Raw genomic sequence first — 22014 nt, forward strand, 5'->3', positions numbered from 1 at the left:
AGTGGGGGATACAAGTAGCTGCATTGATGAGCTTCGTATGCATAAATAATATGCATATAAAATACATGGTTGACAACGTCCGTATACAAGAGGGCCTGCCACATAGTTCATTTCAAGACAGACAAATAAATGACAAATGTGAATTTATTAAGGTAGTAAAACAGGAACCAAATAATAATGAAAAAAAAAATCTGATGTGACAATTACCAATACCTCGTGCATTTTCTTCATCCATATTCATCTGGACAGTTTTGCTACTTTAGTAAGTTACTCCTATCATTTAGGATTTGGCAGCTAGTTTCCACTTCTCTAGCCACTGCTGAAAAGTCAGTCCTCCTTTGCAGATATCAGGTAGGACATGTTGTGCTGGCTGATCCCACCTACGTGTATGAACAAATACAGACACAAAGTGAAATGCAGCAAACACATGAGATAACAAATGACAATATGAAGAAATGTTATGTAACATGATATAAATGTGGCTCATACAATGTAGTCTCCAAGAATACAACACTTAAATCCGTGATGGATCAAGTCACAGCCTAAAACTATTCAGTTTTTAACCCCACTGTCCAATTAAATGTTTAAAATTTATACTAATTCACTAAAGTGTAAAAGAATTGCAGAACATGCAAAGTTAAACATATTTCCTGAGAGCAGGTCAATATCCAAATACTGTTTACCAACATGGTGCCCAGTGGAACCAGTTAGCCCCCCAAGAACCACTTGAGTAGCCCACAGGCCTGTTCTGAGATTTGTTCACTACTGATGAGACATATGGATTTCCTAGAAATGTTATAGAATAATAATTTAAACATGCAAACACTTTCAGAGATTTAAAGAAACAAAATTTTGCATTTTGAGATTTATTTTTCACACTTTGTTAAATAATTTTGGAAATATAATTATACATTTTGTGATGAATCAGTGTTTTTACATACTGTAGACAAATGCCACTAATAACTACTCACTTTATTAAAACTTATGACCAAATGTTTTATTTCAAAAGTGTCTATTATTGCCCATCACATTAATCAGTACCCAAGAAGTAGCTCTCAGTTTTAAAATGGCAGCTGACCCCTGCTGTATAATAACTGACAGGAGTAATAACTAAACCTGCCAGTACTCCTGATTATTCACTAGGTGTCTTGCTTTTCACAACGTGTCTCACCAGTCAGAGATGGCCGTTTGGACTTTCTCTAAATAAGAAAGGCTTTCTGCACATTTCTGGGTAAGACTTCTGGCCCTTGGAACCAGAGACTTCAACAATTTCTCATCTTCTTCTTTGACTTTGGACAGCAAAGCTTAAAAATACAAAAATGAGGGGAAAAAAATTACAAAGCAATCAAAATCACTCAATGCTTTGTTTTTATTACCCTTGTGATCAGATTCAGGCAGCTGTGCCACCCACTCCTTGGATTTCTGAAGAGTGGTCGAGGTAAGTTTTAGTAACTGAACCAGAAAACGCCACTCGATGTGGTCGCAGTACGCCTGGGCACACAACTCCTCTGGAGCCTTGATAAAAAAATAACAAAAAAAATAATTAAAAAAAAAAAAAGAATGGAATTACAGAAAAAGCACAATACACACTAAATGGGGAAGCACTGTACAGACTGCTTAGCACATCTGCCTCACAGTTCTGAAGACCCGGGTTCAAATACTGCTTTGCCTGTGCGGAGTTTGCATGTTCTCCCAGTGCATGGCTGGGTTTTCTCCCGGGGGCTCGTTTTTTTCCCACATCCCAAAAACATGCATGGAAAGTTAATTGAATCTTAAAAATTTTGACTGAGTGTGAATGAGAGTTTGTCTATGTGTGCCCTGCGATTGGCTGGCAACCACTATAGGGTGTACCCCGCCTCTACCCCAGACTCCAGTGATATAGCCACCAGCATGTCCACAACCCTAGTGGGGATATATGGAAAATAGATGGATAATGCACATAATTGGTTATATTTGATATTCATGTAAAGTCTATCTGAACCCGGAAAGTAAAATGAAAATGAGATTTAGCAATCAAACTATTGACAGGGCCACAACCTTTCTTATTTGAGCTGTATTGTAAACTTTTAATCATGAATCCAAATTAAAAGTTGGTCGCACGTGTTGTGCGCTCACCCTATAGCGTGGAAACCCCAAGTCTTGACACAGGCTGCTGAAGGTTGACAAATACAAGCGATGGATGGACAGCCATGAAGCAGGAATTCTCTGGATTCTGAAGCGACAAATATGCAGCGAATTGAGTGTTGGTTTCAACAGTTGTCACCATTTCAACAAGAAGCCAGAAGTTGAGTTGTTTAAAATAAGCCATAAAAAGATCATTAAATGCAGTGGCAATTATGTAGTATGATGGGGCAAATATTAGTGTTCCCACACAGAACTTATTAGGTGAGCGACAGGAAGTGCAACTACCTGGTGCTATAGTCTTACAAAGGGTCTGTAAATAAACAGTGCAGGTCTGACACAGCTGGTGAACGTCAATACATAATAGTATATATATTACCCAATCTTAATTTATCTTCCAACTGAATTTAGGCTCTTCAAATGAAGCCAGAAGCAATAATAAAAATCGTTTTAAAAGCATAATATACTAGTCACTGTTGTACATTCTTAAAAAAAAAAGTTAAGCTGTTGATGTTTCATTTTAAATGTTAAATTTGTCCATTTACATTACATTTGTCTGTCATTTGCAATAAATAAGCTTTTTCTTTTGCATTTTGTCCCCTTGCTGTGAACTGAACCGTGAACCAAGGTACATACTTAACCATGATCTTTTTTTGTGTACCATTACATCTTTAGAGATGATATGCAGCATTTATGTTTTTAGCTTTATAATCTGACCCCATAGCAATCATGGAGCCTATGGTGAAAATAAATTTGACACCGCTGAACCTAAATGACGCAGAGGTATAGTGAGTGCTAAGGACACCTGCCTGAAAGTTCTGAGATATGCGGTTGGAATCTCCATTAGGCCTTCTTGTGTGGAGTTTGCATGTTCGCACCATGGGTGGATAGGTTTTCACTGGGTACTCCAGTTTCGTCCTATGTCCCCAAAACTTGGATGTTAGCTTAACCGAAAATTTTAAATCACTTGCAGACCTATTGATAAAAAGTATGATAGAAAACGGATGATGTTTGTGCCCAAATCGGCAAAATGGGGTCATTTTCTGATAAGTTATATGATTTCTTTTTATGGCCACACAAGCTTGAAAAGAAAATATGTTGGGCATTTCCAACATATACTGTACCAAAACCACATTTTTCTGTCGCATAAATATCGTAGATCAAAGGCATATTAATGTAATGCATATGAAAACCGTGAAGTGCTGAACGTTTTTTTTACCCATCAACAGTTCTCCGGTCCAGAGCTCGAAGCGAAATGGTGGCCATCTGTTTAACATCCTTGGAGATGGAGTTTCTTACACTAATGGCAGCGGTGCTGACATCTTTGCACTGTGGCACTACTTTGTCCTTCAGAAAGTCCTGTAGCTAAAACGAAAACAGCAACATTAACAATTGATAAATTGCCCTTTTCGAAAATTTGATTTGGGATCCCAGATGGAAGAAATACCTCTTTGTGCATGTGGATCAATTGAGTTTTAGCTGATGAATTTCCCTTAACCAGACTTCTAATCTGTTCCTGCCTGAGGAGCTGAACATACACAGTAACACAAGTTGAACTACAGTACAAAAGGTCAAATCTCAACTTTGGGCACCATGTCTTACCAAAAGTTGTCTGAAGTCCACAACATTCTGCCATTGTCTGGAAAGGTTCCGGAGCGCCTCCTGCTGGCTTCTGGCATGCTGGTCATGCTGGATACACCATTCTTGAATATAGTCTCTGGCTGCAGCCTTCATCACACACTGAAGCTCCAGTTCCAAAACTGACCTATCCAAAGCAAACAAGAAATTAACACAAAATATACTTCACAAAACTATGTGTTCGACAGTCTTTGACAACTTTGCTTGTTCTAGAGAAATTCTGTTTATTGGACTTACTCTACCAATGTGTCATTGTGATGGTCAACAAAGCCATACACTTTCTGTTCAGCCTGCTTCCTGCAAGCCAGCAGCTGATTCTGGAGTTTCTGGACTCTGGAGCGCGTCTGGGACAATTCAACAAAACTCTTCTCCACTTCTCGCCATTTAGCCTGCAATCATTTACACAGCACTTACTGCATAAACTCAGTGTAGAACAAACTTTACTGTTCTGCTACTGGTCTATGAATCACTGAATGGTTTAAGTTTTGATCACCACATGGTAGTGAGTTGGGGCTCTAATGGTGAGGGAAGATGCCGATCTGACCTGGCAGGACCAAACATATTGTGAGGATCTGCTGTGAACGTCAGGCAGAATCCAGTCAGAAAGTTTGAGCTCACGTTCCAGGGGTTGCGCGAGACATTGAGTCAGAGTAGATCATATTCGGTGACTCTGGCCTGTGTATTGCATCTCTGCTTTTTGCAGATCATGTGGTTCTGTTGGCTTCATCAAGCCGGTATCTCCAACTCTCACTGGAGCGATTTGCAGCCAAATGTGAACCGGCTCGGATAAGAATCAGCACCTCCAAATCTGAGACCATGGTCCTCAGTCGGAAAAGGGTGGCGTGCCCTCTCTAAGTTGGGGATGAGATCCTGCCTCAAGTGGAGGAGTTGAAGCATCTTAGGATCTTGTTTCCGAGTGAGGGAAGAATGGAGCGGAAGATTGACAGGCGGATCGTTGCAGTCTGCAGTTATGCAGATTTTGTATCAGCCCTTTGTGGCAAAGAAGGAGCCAAGTCGAAAGATAAAGTTTTCAATTAATCGGCCAATCTACGTTCCTACCCTCACCTATGGTCACGTGACAAGATCCTGGATACAAGTGGCCGAGATGAGTTTCCTCCGCAGGGTGTCTGGGCTCTCCATGCATGCATACGGTGGAGAATACCATACACGGGCTAATACCTAGCCTTTACCCGATCAGGATTTTGAGGGGTTTAAAAAATGTCCACCGATGAAATCATGGAGCAATAACGCTATTTAAATTATCTGTTCATTTACAGGGTATACTGACTTGTTCAAACAATTTAGTTCTTCAAGTAACATGTAATTCTCTTGGTTTGGTTTTAAAGTGAACATCAACTTAGGGTGTCAATAAGCAGCTCTAAACATGCACTTTGCCTCTTTTTCTGAAGAATTGATGACTAACTGTAAAACTACTGCTTGTTTTGAAGCTCGTTGCAACTCCAATTTTTCAGCAAAGCGATGATTCATATAATGAAAAACCACCTAAAGTACCACCGTGCTGCTGTTCATGTGTTTGTAAGAATGACCTGTAAGAGGGTATTAATGGATGGCAAGTCATCATCCTCTTCGTTTGGTATGTGGACGAGTTGATTGTTCTCACGACGGAACCTAGAATAGAAACCGCAAATAATACCTCACTACAGAACATTTATTTAAACGAATCCAAATATTTTGATAGGAACTTGTTGCTTTGCCTACCTACGACCTTTCACATCACGAGGAAAAGTCTGAGAGGATACATTTACATCCAAGGCCTTCTGCTCCTTGGAAGCCAAATGTTCCAATGCAGAGAGGATGTGGTTTGGAGGGTGAGTATCCACCAGGTTCTAAAAACATAAGCAGCAATTATCTTTTTTCCCCTTCAATGTTACGTGCAGCACAAAAGAACCCCAATATTGCAATTCTAAGCTACCAACCTCCACAGCCCTTAACCAGTACTGAAACGCAGCAGTCCTCTGCCCACTAGTCATACTGCAATAAGAGGGAAATTACAAAACCTTAAAAGCAGTTAAATTTTTTAATCTATTGAGCAATTTGAAGTGAGGCTCTTACCGTCCACAGCGTCCGGTTTTCGATTCACTCTCTTGTAAAGACTGATAAAAATGGACCCTGTCTTTACACAGCAGTCTCACTTGACGCTAATGAAGAACACGTCATTAGTTGATAAGTACACGTACAGATTCCAATAGACGGAATAATGGAAAAAATGTTGTAAAACTAGTTTATATAATTAAATTATTAAAAGGATGACTCTATTTTGTAAGTTATTTTCATGTAAATCCGTCTCCAAATGGAAAAGGGGTCATGGGGTCAGGTTTAATTAGGGCAGTTATTGTCAGAGGAAAATGTTTTATTGATCATTCAGCAGGCATAATATTTCATGGTTTAAACTGTGCTAAATTCCTACATAAAAGTGGAAGTAAAACAGAAATATTTAGAGGTTCTTACCAAGACTTGTGCCTCCACTGGAGAGTCGAAGAGAAGTGTATCAACGTCACAGTTGCTGGAAAGCGGATTTTCTAACACCAACTCAATCTCCGCTTTACTACAATGTACAATAATGAGTTAATGTTTAAAAAAAAAAAGCAACTGATGGATCATGCATGTGGTGACACTTTTCTAGAGACTATTTCTCCCTTACCTTGCCATTTGCTCCAGCGCCTGGCAGTAGCCATTAATCTCCCGAGTGTCGCTCAACAGCTTCTTGCGACCTGACACACAGCGCTGCTTGAAGACCTGGAGAAGCAAAATCCTGTTCTGACTGTCCTCCACCTGAGCCCAGGTAGAACTGATAGATTCCTCTGTGAAAGAGTGGAAAAACAAAAATTGTAAGGTTAATCTCTTCACATTTAAACACACTTTTGGTGTTGACATAATGACCTTGAGTGGCTAGCTGTTCCTCAGTTGCTCTGATCTCTGAGTCCAGGTGGCCGATCTCACTCTTGAGCTGCTCTATCTTCCTCTGAAGCTCACTCTGCTGTGCAGTCACGCTCTGGGCCTCACGCTGTTTCACCTGAGCACAAAAAGAAAACAAACAAAACATGAAAATGAACTTCGGGTTGGCCATAACTTCAGGAGGTATCTACAAATAACTGGAAACTTATCTTAGCCTACCTCTTTGTCTTGAAGCACTTTGTACCTTTTCAACATTGTCAAAGAAGAAAAAGTGAACAACAATAATATGTATGTAATGTTAGAATTAATTTTGAAGAGATTGGAGAACTGAAAACTGAGCAGGTGGTTACTTGACTAGAGGCTGAGTGTTTCGCTTCCACAACAGACAAAAAAAAAAAAAATCGTAATCAGTTGCTGGAGAGAGGACATTTTGCTTGCTGAATACTGCCGAAGTGCCCTTGGGCAAGGCAGTGAAACCTTCACAGGCTCAACATAGCTGTGTAGGCGTCTCTCCATGATTGCGTGCAAGTGTCGCGTGCCAAAATACTGGACACAGGAGTGTAAATTGAATTTTCTTGAGGGATTCTTATTAGTATACATTTTTAAAACATGTCATGACTACATTATTTACAGGAAAAAGGATACCACTGAAGATTGCCACGCTTGAGCTTCACAGTTCTGGAAAACCAATCAGAAATGAAATAAGGCAGTCAGTACTTGGACATTCCATGCTTGTATTACAATAATATATGAGTTCAAGGGTAGTTCGTAAAAAAAAATTCCACACAAAGTTTCAGAAAAATGAAATAATGGGTAGGCTAAAAGTGGGTTTACTGTATACTTTAACTTATGAACGGAAGAAAGGCTAAAAGAAGGACAGAAAGGCAGGACGTAGAAACGAAAAAGACGGAAGCGGCTAACTGAACTCACTTCTCTGGCCATGAAAACGAAATTTACATTACCGTTATTTTAAACCCATAAGACTCATGATTTGAAAGCCGAACGAGGCTCAGAACCCTAACTTGTAAACAAAACCCGTTACCCTTCACTGAAACATTCAACCTGGTTAGTCACTATGTTGAGGGACAATCGGTAATAGCAGTTATCACTTAAATATGAAATGTTTATGACAAACCTTTGTTGGAAAACGTGATGGATGACATATTTCCAAATAGACGTTCCTTTCCCAACACACATACTGGAAAGGGAATCATGAACGGTTAGCGCAGCTATGTTCAAATCAGCTGTGATTACAAATGACAAATAAGGTATAATGACACTGACGTTTTCAAGTAGCTGTCAGGCGGCAGGCTCTCCGGGGGTAGATTGAACTCTTCCGTCGCCCAACGTTTCAAATCCCGCACAAGATGCCTGTCCGCCATTGTTATCGACGTCGGAAAAAAAAAACACACCGAGCTAGCTGGCTATACAAGCTATCAACTAGTTATTCATAGTTACTAGCAAGCATACACTTGTTGACTGTGGTGTTTTTACTCATACACTTTTACAGGGATGATCACAATCATCCAATTAAACGAGCTTTCTATAATCGTAGTTTTTGCTTTATTTGAAGGAACTAGCCATATTTTCAATTTCGCGCCCGATTACATCACTTCCTGGATACACTACGCCGTGGTCAGATGATTGAAATGGCCACACCCATTTTTCAATTTTTGAAGTTGCCTTGCACCCAATGACGTAGCTTTCACGACAAAACTTTATTGAAAGTTTACTTGACACCCGATGACTCGTTTAGTTTATCCCACATTCATTCAGAATATTTGCGATAGCACAGTGGGTTAAAATAAGAACAATCCTCTTCGATTTTAACCCTTAAAAAGGCCACATGCAGGACAATTGTTGTATCTCTATTATATGCTGCATGAATTTAGCCTTTTTTTTTAAAATTAATTTAACATTTTTGTTACTTTAGCCTACATAACACAAAATTATTAAAATAATCACATTGAATTTAAATGCAAAAAAAGTTGATTACATTATTAATACAATTTAATTATTTGATCAAATATTTTCTATATGCTTAGATTTCTTTTTGACCTAATCTACAAATGACCTGAATAAAACAATCTATTCTAATAAGCTGGCAAAATATTCTAGTTTAAACTTTGATTGCAATGCATTTAAATGCAAGTTAAACAAGCCCAATCGGAACAAAAGTGTGTGGTGAACTCAATTTACTGCAGGCAACAATAAATAAGACAGATATTTCAAATGAAATATATTTTATTCATTTACTACAAAGAATCAATTATGTAGTAATGATTTCAATGCACAGCATTAGACAAACTGAACCCAGATTTCAGGATCTCGGCAAACAATGCTTAAACTGCAGAAACCGAGGTAAGTGATACTGTCATATTTCATGTGCGTTAAATAAATTAGACCTGCGTGAGCAAAATCAAAAGGTCCTCTCCTTAATTGACAATGATGAAAATGTTTTCACAATTTAATCAAATGACAACATGACACCATTATCCATCCATTTTCTGAGCCACTTATCCTCACAAGGGTCACGGGGAGTGCTGGAGCCAATCCCAGCTGTCATCGAGCAGGAGGCAAGGTACACCCTGAACTGGTTGCCAGCTAATCGCAGGGCACATGGAGACAGACAACAGTCGTACTCACAATCACACCGAGGGACAATTTAGATTATCTAATCAATGTTGCATGTTTTTGGGATGTGGGAGGAAACCGGAGTGCCCGGAGAAAACCCACGCAGGCACGGGGAGAACATGCAAATTTCACACTGGCGGGGCTGCGATTTGAACCCCAGTCCTCAGATCTGTGAGGGCAATGCTCTACATCTGCTCCACCATGCTGCCCATAACACTATTACACATTTTTTAAATAAAAAAGTAAGCCTTTCGTTATGATACATGGCCTATGTTAAAGTACTTCCAAACCTACATTGCAGGAATGAAGTCATTAAGTTGCAGAAACGTGGCATAATTTTTTTTTTATTGTTGTACAATGTCACCGAATCCTGGTAAACAGGTTAAGCACTGACACAGATTCCTGAAAGAAAAGAGATGATAATATGTGAATGACCTGGCAGATATGAAAATGATCTGTAACAAAAGCTTCACCAACTTTTGTGGATCTCGTTTTACTGAAGACGTTCCAAAAGCGGAGCGTCTCATCTCCAGCTCCTGTTACAATTGCTTCTCCGTCCGGGGACATAGCCTGACATTTCACAGAAAAAAAAATGTATTAATAAACCAGGCAAGCAAACACTAAAGGCATGAAAAAGGGGACAGAAAAAAAAACATCTTAGGGGAGGGATCTGGGGGATCCCCTGACACCACAGTTTTTTAAGTATTTTAACATAAATCAAACAATCTGGAACAGTCTAAAGAGTAAAATAAGGAAAAAAAAATCTTCACCCAGAAATACTTATTTACATTGCTCAAATACATGTTGAGGTATTAATTAAATTAAATTAGCCTCATTTATTCTTCACTGTCACTTAAATTGGATGACGCAATCAGCACTTGATGCAGACGTCGTAGTTCGTTCGTAGTTGATAAACAAGCATTAATTGATACATAAAAACTAAATACTAAAACCATGACTTATTAACAGTTGAAGCGCATATTTTTTTCTAGTCTTGTCATTTCCTTTGACTTCAAGTGCACAGGCAGAACCTAAGGCTGCTTTAGTTCATTTGTCATTATATCTGAATGTGTCAACTTGCGAATGCATCAAGTGATCACAGAACAACATCACAAGTCCTATAAAAAAAAAAAAAAGAACTAACCAGGTAGAGAACTCTGTAAGAATGCCCTGTGAGTTTGGCCACTTGAGTGAGCGCTGGATATTTCCACAACAGGATTTGGTTTTGAGAGTAGCCGTGAGTGCTCACCTGAGGGCAAAAAAAAAGGAAAACAGTACTGTATTAGAATTGCTAACATGCTATAGAGAAATTTAATCCAAACATTGAAAACCTTTTGAGTGCCAAACTTGTAATGCAATAAATCATTGGCACATTTTTAGAACACTAAACTATGGGCATGACTGTATGAAATCACTCCATAAAAGTCAATCAATTTGAAGAAATGGTCACGAGTATCCAACTCATTACAGGTTTTCAAACAAAAGACTATTCACAATGAGACAAAAATAAAGTTGAACAGCAGCCAGTTCAGGCTGTAGCCTGCCTCCTACCCGAAGTGAGCTCAGATAGGTTCGAGCACTCCTGCGAACCTTGTGAGGATTAGAGGCAATGCAAAAAAAAAAAAAAAAAAAATGTATACCGAGTCATTTCAGAATCAAAATCTGAAGTCTGCCAGTATTTAAAATGCACTGTTGTATTGAATAGGTAATTGCCAGTTGAAATCATTTATTATAATGGCCAATTACCATAATTTCCGGCCTATAATCGGTGACTTTTTCACACGCTTTCAACCCTGCGGTTTATGTGGTGATGTGGCTAATTTGTGCATTTTTTCCGAATGGCCGCAAGGGGGCACTTGAGCAGAAAGGGTAAGAATGAGACCGGTGGAATATATGTGCCGAGGAAGTGACTTTTACCGGTCTGGCCCTGTTAGCGCTGCGCTAGCATGTTACTGCCGTGTCTCAGTGATTTTTACCGGTATGCTGTTTTTTAACTATCCTTGTTAGCGCGGCGCTAGCGTTAAACTCTCTGTGTACAGTCTTTCTTTGTAAATATCTCGTTTTTCAATGTGGGTGTCAATGTGGGCACTTGCGGCTTTTACACAGCTGTGGCGTATGTATGTACCAAATGGTATTTACTTTACAAATGTACTGGCTGAGGCTTATAACCAGATGCGCTCTGTAGGCCGGGAATTACGCTATACCGTATTGTCATTATCACATTCCTACCACTACATAATTATTTTTCAATCATTGTTTTGAACATGTTTTAACATAAAGTGCTTCCATAATTTTACATTTGAGTAAATTGATTTAAATGACACACATTGTTGTGTACAACTGTAGTTTGTCACTCCAGAGTAGCCACAGTTGTCCACCTTCCCCCTCCCCTCAAATGTAATCTGTTGTGACTCGCATTAGTTTCATTCTGAAGAGAGATACAGGAAACATAGGTGGTGCACACTGTTCCCTGCGTCCTCATTCGCTGTTATCACACAAGGAGATAAGTATATAAAAGTCTGGGCTGCTCACGTGTTGTCGGAAGCGTTATACCAGAACTTCGCCATTAATCTTATTTGCATGTCCAAACAGGTCTTCCTGCTGTTCTTTTTTTTTATATTGCAGTTGATTAACTGCATGTTAAGTACAGCTACATCGCAGTGGATCTTGTGATGTGACTATTGTGCACACATACATTAGTCTACAATCTGCCATTGTGTCTACAGCGTAACACTGAGCCACTGATTTATTGATCAGTGTGTCGCTAACTTGCGCATGACACACACACCCAAGTGGAAGAAAAAACAGTTCCCATTAAACATGTCATTTAGACAAGATTTCAATAATTAAGTTACTTTCCACTGTGCCTGTTAATGATATGTTACATCAAATAACTGTATGTGTAACTCGTATAATAAGTGTTGATATTTTGATTTGAGGGGTAAAAAATGTACCGTAATTCCTGGCCTACAGACTGCACCTGGTTATAAGCCTCGGTACACAGAAAGAGTTTAACGCTAGTGCCACGCTAGCATTAGCATGGCGCTAGCGTTAAACTCTTTCTGTGTACCGAGGCTTATAGCCATGCTCTTTCTGTGTACCTAGGCTTATAACCAGGTGCGCTCATGGTAGCGCCGTGCTAATGCTACTGCAGCGCTAACGCTAGCGCCGGATCATCGCATAAACCGCGGGGTTGAAAGCATGTGAAAAAAAGTCGCAGCTTGTAGGCTGGAAATTACAGTAATCACTTTTCTCCTCCCTACAATGCCCTTATAAAAGAGCACGTCTAATATCAACTTCAAGCACTTTCGGCACACTTTAAATGGCAATTATCAAGATTTTCCAGCATATTAAAGATTCATTTGGTTATGCAAGTAAACCTGCCTTGCCAGAATTTTCTTACCCCAAAAAGTTGTGTTTGACATGGGCAGTTTTCATTTTTATTTTCTTACTAAATAAATAAATAATAAATACGACAATTTCAAGGATTTTTTTCCTAATTTGGATTTCATTTCAAATAAAAAAAAAGAAACGCGACAAAACAAGATGAAATATGATCTAGAGTCACTTACGAGCTCATTTGTGTGCTTGGACCAAGCCAGGTTGCACACCTGTGAGCCCGTGTCCACACACTGCAACGGCTGCGACGTCAGCGTATTCCAGAAGCGAATACAGCGGTCAGCCGTGCCGCCCCCGGAGGCCAGCAGGCCATGCTGGTGTGGAGACCAGGCGATGGCCTTTACTGCAGCCAGGTGATTTGTGTAAGCCTGCACAGGGCTCAGCGCGGAGTGATTCCAGACTAACAACTGAAATGAAGTCCAAATACATTCAATGAGTAAATGCTGAGCCAGACTAGGAAATAATAAGAATACAAATAATACAGGACACTTGATTATGTAAATGCTCGGGCTACGTTAACAAAAGTGGAAAAAAATGTGCATCATGTTTGTTTGTTAGTTAGTGAGAAGGCTACTCCCGAGATCAAGGAGGATGAAGAACAATCATCAGTGTCATAATGATCCTGAAGGACAGAATGTTCTTTTGATGTCAAAGTGAAAATAAATTCCAGTGTCCACACCTTGTTTTTTGTCAGTACCCTATGCCACTCTACAGTACAAATCATATTGCAGTACCTGTTAAAAAAATAGCAATGTTGTGTTTTTATACCCTTCAATTCGTAGCCTATTAAAACATAATAATTCAATAACGCAAAGATCATTATAGCTCATTGGGAAAGTCAATAAACTGCAATTTCATTAACCTTTAAAACAGGAAATCACCAAAAATGTGTCAAATTTGAAGGCGCGTGATATGATCTCGATTAAATCAATTCTATGGGATGTGACTACAAACCTTGTTGTCGTTGCCTCCAGAAGCAAGCAGCTGATGGTCGGTGCTCCACTTCAAGCCACACACTTCCTGCCTGTGTCCCTGCAACCGTCGCTCCGACTGGAGCGGAGGAGTTCGGATGTCCCTCTGAAAAATCATACGATCACGGCTGCCAGAGGAGAGCTGGTCAGCATTCCATGCTAGCGCACCTGTGGACAGACACAAAGTCAATGATTTAAATACCGAAACAATGACACATTGCTGGATTTACACTGCATAGTTCAAGTGTCAGAGCTCAGATTTTTTTGCTCTCATGTGGCACAATTTGAATAGTGGGTTATTGCAGCGTAAATAGAAGAACATAGGCCCAGGGAATCTGATACCATCGGATCAGTATCAGACCACTTCTAAATGTAGATAAATCAAATACTCATGGCATATCCCTAAATGTCAGTACAACATAAATGCACAGATCTGAAATACCACGTCAAAGCGATCTTGACATCATCGTTATACACTAACGGTTCTGTATACAGTAATTCCCGACCTACAGAGCGCATCTGGTTATAAGCCTCATTGAGTACATTTGTAAAGGAAATACCATTTGGCACATACATACGCCGCAGCTGTGTAAAAGCCGCAAGTGGCCACATTGAAACACGAGATATTTACAAAGAAAGATAATACACAGAAGAGTTTAACGCTAGGGCTAACGCCGCACTAGCACTAACGCTAACAGGGCCGGTTCAAATAAAACTTACCGGTAAATATCCCTGAAACACGCCAGTAACACAGCAGCAACACGCTCGCACAGCGCTAACGCTAGAGCAGCGCTAACAAGCCCCGTAAATGCCACTTCCTCGGCACATATATTCCACCGGTCTCATTCTTACCTTTTCCGCTCAAGTGCCCCCTTGCTGCCATTAGAAAAAATTGCACAAATTACCCACATCAACGCATAAACCGCAAGGTTGAAAACGTGTGAAGATAGTCGCGGCTTGTAGGACGGAAATTACGGTACACACTGGCACCTACCCAAAAAAAAAAAAAAAAAAAAAACAGGGATGGGCTAGTACCAATGCCAGGTATCGCATTGGGCCAATTATAGCCTTAATTAAATCTATTAGGTACAGTATTTTCCGCACTATAAGGCTCACCATATTATAAGGCGCACCTTTAATGAATCGCCTATTTTTAAACTTTTTTCATATCTAAGGCGCCCCACATTATAAGGCGTATAGAATAGACGCTACAGTAGAGGCTGGGGTTATGTTATGCATCCGTTACATGTAGCTGCAATAAAGGCTCAACATTGATCCATATATAAGGCGCACCGGATTATAAGGCGCAGCGTTGGCTTATGTGAATATTAGGCTTTTAGGTGCGCCTTATAGTGGGGAAAATACGGTACTCGTGAAGGCTGACATTGAGTAGGTCCTCCTCTCTAGTAATTGGCATTACAATAGGGTGCTTGGAAACATCGGCGAAGCATCATGAACATCCGAAAGAAACAAAAATCTTTATCAATTTTCTATCATTGTGATATTTGAGGTGTTATGTAGAAAAAGTACCAGTGGCATTGCTGGGTACTCAAGAAAGAATACTCACATAGGGTCTAGATGGAAAAAAGAAAAGAAAAAGGGATAAACATCCTTGATAAAAACAGTAAAAAAATACCATATGAATATCTAAACTCCAGCAAAAGCACAGACAATATAGTCTAAATATGGTTCATTTGAAGTTTATCAATCATGAAATAAGTAGAATAATTGGAAACAATGATCATTGTTATCAAAAGAGTCAACCCGAGCCAAACAATTTCATATTACATTCAATACTTGTAGGCCATTATCAATGTTTTATTGTGTTGTTATTGACACTTGTGGAGTTAGAGTACCAACATCCAATTTGGGTGACAGCACATGCGGGTTGTTTCATGTGTTCCATCAGCATAAACGCAACCATATTGAAAATGTGCTATTAGAATTGTTCGTGGACATGGACCGCCCCTTTCCCCAAAAAATCCGATTCAGGCAATTAATTGGAGTAGGATACGCGAACCTGCAGTGTAAATCCAGTCTTAAAAACACAATTTTTCGCTTCATTTTACTGTAAATATTCTGACCGACTCTGGCCGAGTGTCCTTCCAGGGTGGAGAGTTTCTTTCCGCCGCCAGCATCCCAGATCTGAACGTAGCCTTTCTGAGTTCCGACTGCGACCAGGTTGCCCTAAAATAATCAAATTTCTTTCAACAAACAGATCCAACTTAGCTACTTTCCAACAGCAAACCAGGTATAAATAAAATTACCCTCTCAGACCAGCCGACTGATGTGACCGAGTCCCCTTCCACGGATAGATCGCACAGCCTTGTTACCTGAGGAAGAAATGGATCAAGAGATTAATATATTTCACTATGTCACCAAGAAAAGAAGTAAAACTGTGATAAAAATTACACACTGCTGCAGTATGGGACATCATGTGCAATACAGTTTGCACATCTAAACAAAATGTGTCATTTTAGCTTCCAACGCTTCCAGGGACAAACTGCCCCATTAAAGAAAAAAATATATATGTATTAAGTCCACAGTTATACTTATGTACCTCCAGTGGATATAAAAATTCTCGGGCTCACACAGACGCGGGCTCGGATTCCAGATACTTGAGATGTACTCATCAGACCAAAATAAATAATTTCAGAACTGGTTCAACCATTAAAATGGCCGATAACCTGTACAACTCCATTGAAAAAATACACCCCCAATAAAAGCTTTAAGAGCGGGGAAGTAAAAACAACAATAATGTGGTTGCACAAGTGTGTACACCCCATAACTGGGGATGTGGCTGTGTTCAGAATTAACATTCAAACACGTTCAACGGGAGTCGTCACACACCAGCCAGCAAAGAGAAGTGCTTATGATCAACCCTAAATAAACATTTGTCCTACCGAATCAGAGATTATGAGGATTTATTCTTAAGAAACTAAATTTTACAATTAGACTGTAATAACAGCTGGACAAATAATTTTCTTTAACTTTGTATTTCAAATCTAGTTATCCAACATTCTCCCATGACCCTCGTGAAGACAAGCGGCTCAGAAATTTTGAACACAGACACATTCCAGTTATCAGAGGCCGTCCACTCTTGTCTAACCACATTGGCGTAGTTGCTTTTTTTAAATTTTTCTCTCTAAATTGTGTCTTCCCCCCCAAAAAATCAAGTTGTACAGGTTACAGGTCACATTCAGGATTTATCTTGCTCTCATTTATTTTTAGATCACAAAAACCTGTCTTTTGAACAGGGGAGTGTTGACTTTTTATTTCCACTTGACCACGTATCCTTCTAGAAACTGGTGTTCCTAAATCAAATATGGTTGAAATGTACACTTACTAGAACTATTGCCAGACATGTAATAAGTGTAGTTGGGTGGCAGGTGTACCTGGCTGGTACAGGCACTCCACAAGTAAACGCATGTTCCCAAGCCCACGCTGAGCACATTGAGAGACGACCAGTCCACCAAATTCAGGTAAAAGTCATCCTGCAGCTCTGGTGCATCCAAGACTTTGAAGGGGATCTTGGGAATCTTTCTGGTCGGCTTTCTAGGTGATCGCAATAGTTTCTGACTGCAAGAAGAAAAGTCAGAAAATGTTAAAACCTTCGGGTAAGATTGCACATGAAATAGTACACTTTTACCAAGTATGAGATTTAAAAACAAACCCTTGTACCTTTTGTTACTGACGGGTGACAATGAGTATGGAGAGAGGTTGGTTTCATTGGCCGGTGAGCTTCTTTTAAGCTCAAGTGAGTACTGAAAAAAAGACAGAAAAAGCTCTTTTACCGTTATTTTAACCCCAAATGACTACTTAGTCTGTATGGTGAGACAGCAGCAGGCGGGTCTATTCAAGTGTTCAAATTTCCATATATTCATTAGAAAAGAGCATACATTGAAGAGTCTCCTCTTTTCAGGTGTCAATAGCTGCAAATGGCTGTCTTCTGTCTGAGGGTCGTGGATCCTCTCTATTCCTGCTCCCAGGAGCTCATTCTTCAGCAGAGCAGAGTACGTCAAACCATCTGCTGAAGGTGAGAAAAATTTTAAAAAGATAAAAAAAAAAAAGAAAACAAATCTATAGCCATCTACTATATGCCACCTATCATCTAAAAAAGAAGCATAAAATAGAAAAATCCCCGACAACAACATATGAGTCTATTTTCATGGCCAGTGCAAATCCAACAATTTACGAACGGAGAGCCTGTATTGTTGAAATTCGTAGCTTCATTAACATTTAATGAAAAGATGCTTTTTCTCAGCTTTTCATACAAACATACCGTAATTTCTGTCCTATAAGCCGCAACTTTTTTCACACGCTTTGAACCCTACAGTTTATGCGGTGATGCGGCTAAATTGTGCATTTTTTCTAATGGCCGTAAGGGGGCACTCGAGTGGAAAAGGTAAGAGTGAGACCGGTGGAATACATGTGCCAAGGAAGTGACTTTTACTAGTCCGGCCCTGTTAGCGTTGCGCTAGCGTGTTACTGCCATGTAACAGTGATTTTTACCAGTATGTTTTTTTTTTTTTTTTAATCCTGCCCTGTTAGTGCGGCAGCGCTAGCGTTAAACTCTCGGTGTACGGTCTTTCTTTATAACTATCTCATGTTTCAATGTGGGTACTTGCGGCTTTTACACAAATATGACAATCATATGACAAATGATAACATTGAGATATTGCAAGCATTTCTGTGTTACCGACACAACAATAGTTGAAAAACCCATTACCCTTGATTTCTGATTGCACAACTAGTTCATAAATTTAATGTGTAGATATGATGAGGCGGTTTGAGATTTTTATGGTTTCACAGTCGGAACGGCCCTCTGAGGGAAACAAAGTGGCCCGTAGCAAAAAAACAAAATGAAGCGTTTTGACACCTCGGATGGAGATGGACACGCTTTGCGGTGAAAAAGCGCTTTCTTGCTGCTGCGGCCATACACCAAATTCTTGGAGCACGCCCTGCAGAAGCTAGCACCTGGCTTCTTTAAGTTGTGGTTTCCAGCACTACACAGAAATACTATAACCCATGCAGTTCGACATTGATATAGAGTAATTGTATGTCCATTATTTCTTATGGAAAAAAGATTGCAAGTCAAAACAAATCAGAAAATCAGCTAGACTGGAACAGATTGTCGTTTTTGGAGGTTACACTGGAATCTAAAAAAAAAAAAAAAAAAAAAAAAGAGGCTTGAAATTGTTTGTTATTGAGAATGAAAATCACATTCACCTTTAACAATATCAGAAGATGGTTCCTTGGCTTTCCTGTTTTGATTGGCTGACTTTTCATTTTCCTATATGAAAACCAAAGAGATACTCATCACAATTCATGAATTTGTCTCTTGCTGAATACCAAAAAATACCTCACTAACAGAATATAACTTTTCCTGTATCGGCACAATGCTTGGTGAGATAGAGTTGACTTTCTTCTGATCCCCGTTTTTCACTACTTTTCAAGATGCATTGTGGGATACATTGAGGACACTGTTAAGGGGATAATCCATATTCACTGCAGATTCAAACAGGAATTCCAAACAGTGATCTCACTTTATCGGACACTATAATCATATCATGGATTGAGAGTGATGCCAAACAGTTTCAGTGTTGCTTCCTAACTATACAGGTTAATACCAGCGTTATTGACTCGACTGTCATGATTATGTGTTCCCTTTATTTATCGAGCAGTGTACATACACTGAGCCTGTGGAAGTTGACGTCCCAGTTGGCCGCCGCTCGAGTGGGAATGAATCTGTCTCCGAGTTTATTGGGTGATGTTACCGGGGAAGCAGCAGGAGGTGCCGTTTTCTGAAAAGACAACAGAATACTGTACCCTGGGATCTGAGAAAAGTGCAGTATTGGTCACTGAATTAACTGAAATAAAGGAAGAGACACTCACAGTCGGGCTTCGGTTGCCATTTTGATGGTTGATTTGGCGTAAAAGGCGGTATTCATATTGTGGATCCATTTTGAAGTGAAAGAGAGCCCTAGAAATGTTTTTTTTTAATATATAAAATGCAGAATTATGTTAATAAATTTGATATATATTATTTCATTACATTTGTATATTAAATAGCTACATAAAATTAAATCATGTAATTAAAGAAAAAATTTGGACTTAAGGGATTTATATTACATTGATTTTTGTATTGAAAAGTTAGTCAAAAAAGTTTGAACTATCACTGCTACAAAAACCGATAAAACAAATACATTGTTGCATATTGAAATTTTAAAGCCATATCTTAATTATTCTAAAAATAAGAATTCTAGAAGACACAACATGCTCTGTTGTCATTTTCTATCTCACTTCAAAACGACTGTTAATTATCAGTTGTATAGTTAACATTTAAGGTTTGGTTGTGAATCTAAAGATCTGCAGGCCAGATCCCAACGTCCACATCATTTCATGTGGCCTGTGAACATTAACTATGATTTGTCCTTGGCTTTGGTTAAAAAATACCCATATAAAATGACAAGAAGCACATGCAGGTGCAGGAATGTGGAGTATGATGATACAAATACAAGCGTTCCTATTAACAAGAATGTGTTATAAAGGGGGCAAGAAATGTAACCACCTCGCGCAGTTCATCTCATCTTCTGGCTGGCAAACGTTATGGCTAGTTTTGTGTGTAAAATAAATAAATAAAACTGTCAAAGCTCTTCTGCAAAAACAAATGACATGTGTACTTCACAGCTCAAACTGTAGATATTGCAATTTCAGAAAAAGAAAAAGGTTTAAGCTGCTGACAATTCATTTTTAATATCATCAAATCAGTTCCTGTTTCCACAAAATATAATTAGGATGTTTTGCATTGACTTCCCTGACGACTGTCAACTTCTGCAGTATCGTTACACACAGAATGTGTGCTCGCATCGTTGTAACCTGCCCATCTGAGGGCTAATACCTAACGACCAGGTGACCCGCGATGAAAACAAGTGTGACGCTTCTATCTTAAATTGAGATATGCCGATTATTGATGGCGTCTTTGCACATTCAGTATGGAGGCTCGTTACGGTGGAGGAAAGTGTATCAGGAACAAAATGACGTTTTAAAACCGAGTGGGGGCGGGGGGGGGTTAACTCTAGCTTACTTAGCGCAAGTAGCATTCTCCGGCTAGTGAGAACGCATAGATCTAATGAAAAGAATCACTCTCCAATAACGCCAAGCCGACTACAAACATTACACCGGAGATTCCAGACGTGGGTGATACATACTATTACCTTTTACTGCTCTGTCGTGTGCATGTCAACGAGAGGAGGGAGTAACACACAGTTGCATTGTGGGAGACCACCCACGTGACATAAATACGGAAGTACCTCACTAGCGTCGTGATAGTAGCACGCCCTGACCGACTGTGGGTAATTATTAAAGTCGACGCTCGTATGTCGAAGAAAGTTAGTTTTTGTCTTAGCTATATACGCGAACGCTTCCAAAGGTTGTTGTACGGGATAAAAAAAAAACACCTTTCAAATAAAGTGGCCACCTATGATGGAAGAACACACCGGTGACGCAATGTGAAAGAAATGGCACAACAGCATATTTCATCCATTCGTTTTCTGAGTCGCTTATCCTCACAAGGGTAACGGGTGTACTGGGACCTATCGCGGCTATCTGCGTGCATCAGGCGGGGTACATCCTGAACTGGTTGCCAGCCAATCGCAGGGCACATTTTTTTTAAAAAAAGGATAAGCGCCAAGGAAAATGGATGGATGGAAAATGAGTCAGTCCGACCACATTCCAGTTGTATTGTCGGGTTCGCAATCCTGTATTCTGTCTTATCTTGTCCTGTTCTTCCTACAATCTCTAGTAACCCAACCCATTTTTGTTGCTGTTGTAGGTATGGAATGCTTTGGTTTTCTCATTCTGTTTACAGTTGGCGCTTTGCGTTTTTTTTTTCCATCTCTCTCACCCCTCTCGAAATTCTGTTCTGTTTGACTGATTGACGCTGATCCTCAATAAAACTCCAATTAAAATACAAAGAAATTGCAGAAAAAGCTTGGAAAAAAAGTCATCTGCGAAGAGGATACACACAAAAAAAGTTAAATCATTTCACATTTGAAACGTTTAAAATTAATCTAATTGGAAAAAATATATATATTCAACATTTTTAAAAATATATTTTTTCCATATGCCTAAAATAGTGAGTAAGCCTTCATGCAACACAGCAAAACCCCATGAACAATGTAGTGTTTAACGTTGAATTGGCAGAATTCAAAATGGATGAGCTTTTATCCGTTTTCCTTGACCCCCCCAAAAAATGGCCTTTTTTTTTTTTTTAAGACTAGGGGCTTCAATGTCCACTTCTGGAATGACATCTGTATAAAGTAACAATTCCATT

The 22014-nt window shown here is 39.5% G+C and overlaps 2 protein-coding genes across 5 annotated transcripts; both read right to left on the bottom strand.

The window, feature by feature from the left end:
* Nucleotides 1–176: 176 nt before the first annotated feature.
* On the bottom strand, nucleotides 177–8323 carry haus5 (HAUS augmin-like complex, subunit 5). The gene is made up of 19 exons (XM_061824798.1): nucleotides 7960–8323; nucleotides 7811–7873; nucleotides 7321–7353; nucleotides 6895–6919; nucleotides 6661–6793; nucleotides 6422–6581; nucleotides 6229–6325; nucleotides 5833–5918; nucleotides 5697–5751; nucleotides 5479–5606; nucleotides 5307–5388; nucleotides 3997–4148; nucleotides 3724–3886; nucleotides 3569–3649; nucleotides 3341–3486; nucleotides 2116–2212; nucleotides 1377–1515; nucleotides 1172–1304; nucleotides 177–380 (listed from the first exon to the last, which is right to left on the bottom strand). The coding sequence occupies exons 1-19, from the start codon at nucleotides 8055–8057 to the stop codon at nucleotides 281–283; spliced, it is 1971 nt and encodes a 656-aa protein (XP_061680782.1). The 5' UTR covers nucleotides 8058–8323; the 3' UTR covers nucleotides 177–280.
* A 650-nt stretch (nucleotides 8324–8973) lies between these two features.
* Nucleotides 8974–21591, bottom strand: LOC133503329 (fizzy-related protein homolog). Of its 4 annotated transcripts, none has more exons than XM_061824850.1 (14): nucleotides 20767–20899; nucleotides 19575–19662; nucleotides 19373–19483; nucleotides 18909–18972; nucleotides 17579–17709; nucleotides 17361–17443; nucleotides 17075–17258; nucleotides 15947–16012; nucleotides 15764–15866; nucleotides 13663–13847; nucleotides 12882–13115; nucleotides 10454–10558; nucleotides 9787–9879; nucleotides 8974–9711 (listed from the first exon to the last, which is right to left on the bottom strand). In XM_061824850.1, the coding sequence occupies exons 2-14, from the start codon at nucleotides 19641–19643 to the stop codon at nucleotides 9670–9672; spliced, it is 1470 nt and encodes a 489-aa protein (XP_061680834.1). In that variant the 5' UTR covers nucleotides 19644–19662; nucleotides 20767–20899; the 3' UTR covers nucleotides 8974–9669. The 4 variants fall into 4 exon arrangements, with proteins under 4 accessions (XP_061680834.1, XP_061680831.1, XP_061680830.1 ...); XM_061824847.1 differs by lacking the exon at nucleotides 20767–20899 and adding an exon at nucleotides 20251–20638 and having other exon boundaries at nucleotides 17579–17706; XM_061824846.1 differs by lacking the exon at nucleotides 20767–20899 and adding an exon at nucleotides 20251–20638.
* Nucleotides 21592–22014: the final 423 nt, after the last annotated feature.

Source organism: Syngnathoides biaculeatus, chromosome 7 (genome assembly GCF_019802595.1).
Source record: "Syngnathoides biaculeatus isolate LvHL_M chromosome 7, ASM1980259v1, whole genome shotgun sequence".
Lineage (NCBI taxonomy): Eukaryota > Metazoa > Chordata > Actinopteri > Syngnathiformes > Syngnathidae > Syngnathoides > Syngnathoides biaculeatus.

Bases quoted from the DNA above. Each gene is read 5' to 3' on its own strand.
- haus5 (XM_061824798.1), bottom strand. From the start codon at position 8,057: ATGGCGGACAGGCATCTTGTGCGGGATTTGAAACGTTGGGCGACGGAA. The intron at 5,919-6,228 runs GTAAGAACCTCT...GTTCTTCATTAG, and splicing joins CAGTGGAGGCACAAGTCTTG to CGTCAAGTGAGACTGCTGTG. The intron at 3,487-3,568 runs GTATTTCTTCCA...TTTTCGTTTTAG, and splicing joins TGATCCACATGCACAAAGAG to CTACAGGACTTTCTGAAGGA.
- LOC133503329 (XM_061824846.1), bottom strand. The intron at 17,444-17,578 runs GTATGCTCTTTT...TCTTTTTTTCAG, and splicing joins AAAAGAGGAGACTCTTCAAT to TACTCACTTGAGCTTAAAAG. The intron at 13,116-13,662 runs GTTTGTAGTCAC...ACTTCATTTCAG, and splicing joins CTGGAGGCAACGACAACAAG to TTGTTAGTCTGGAATCACTC.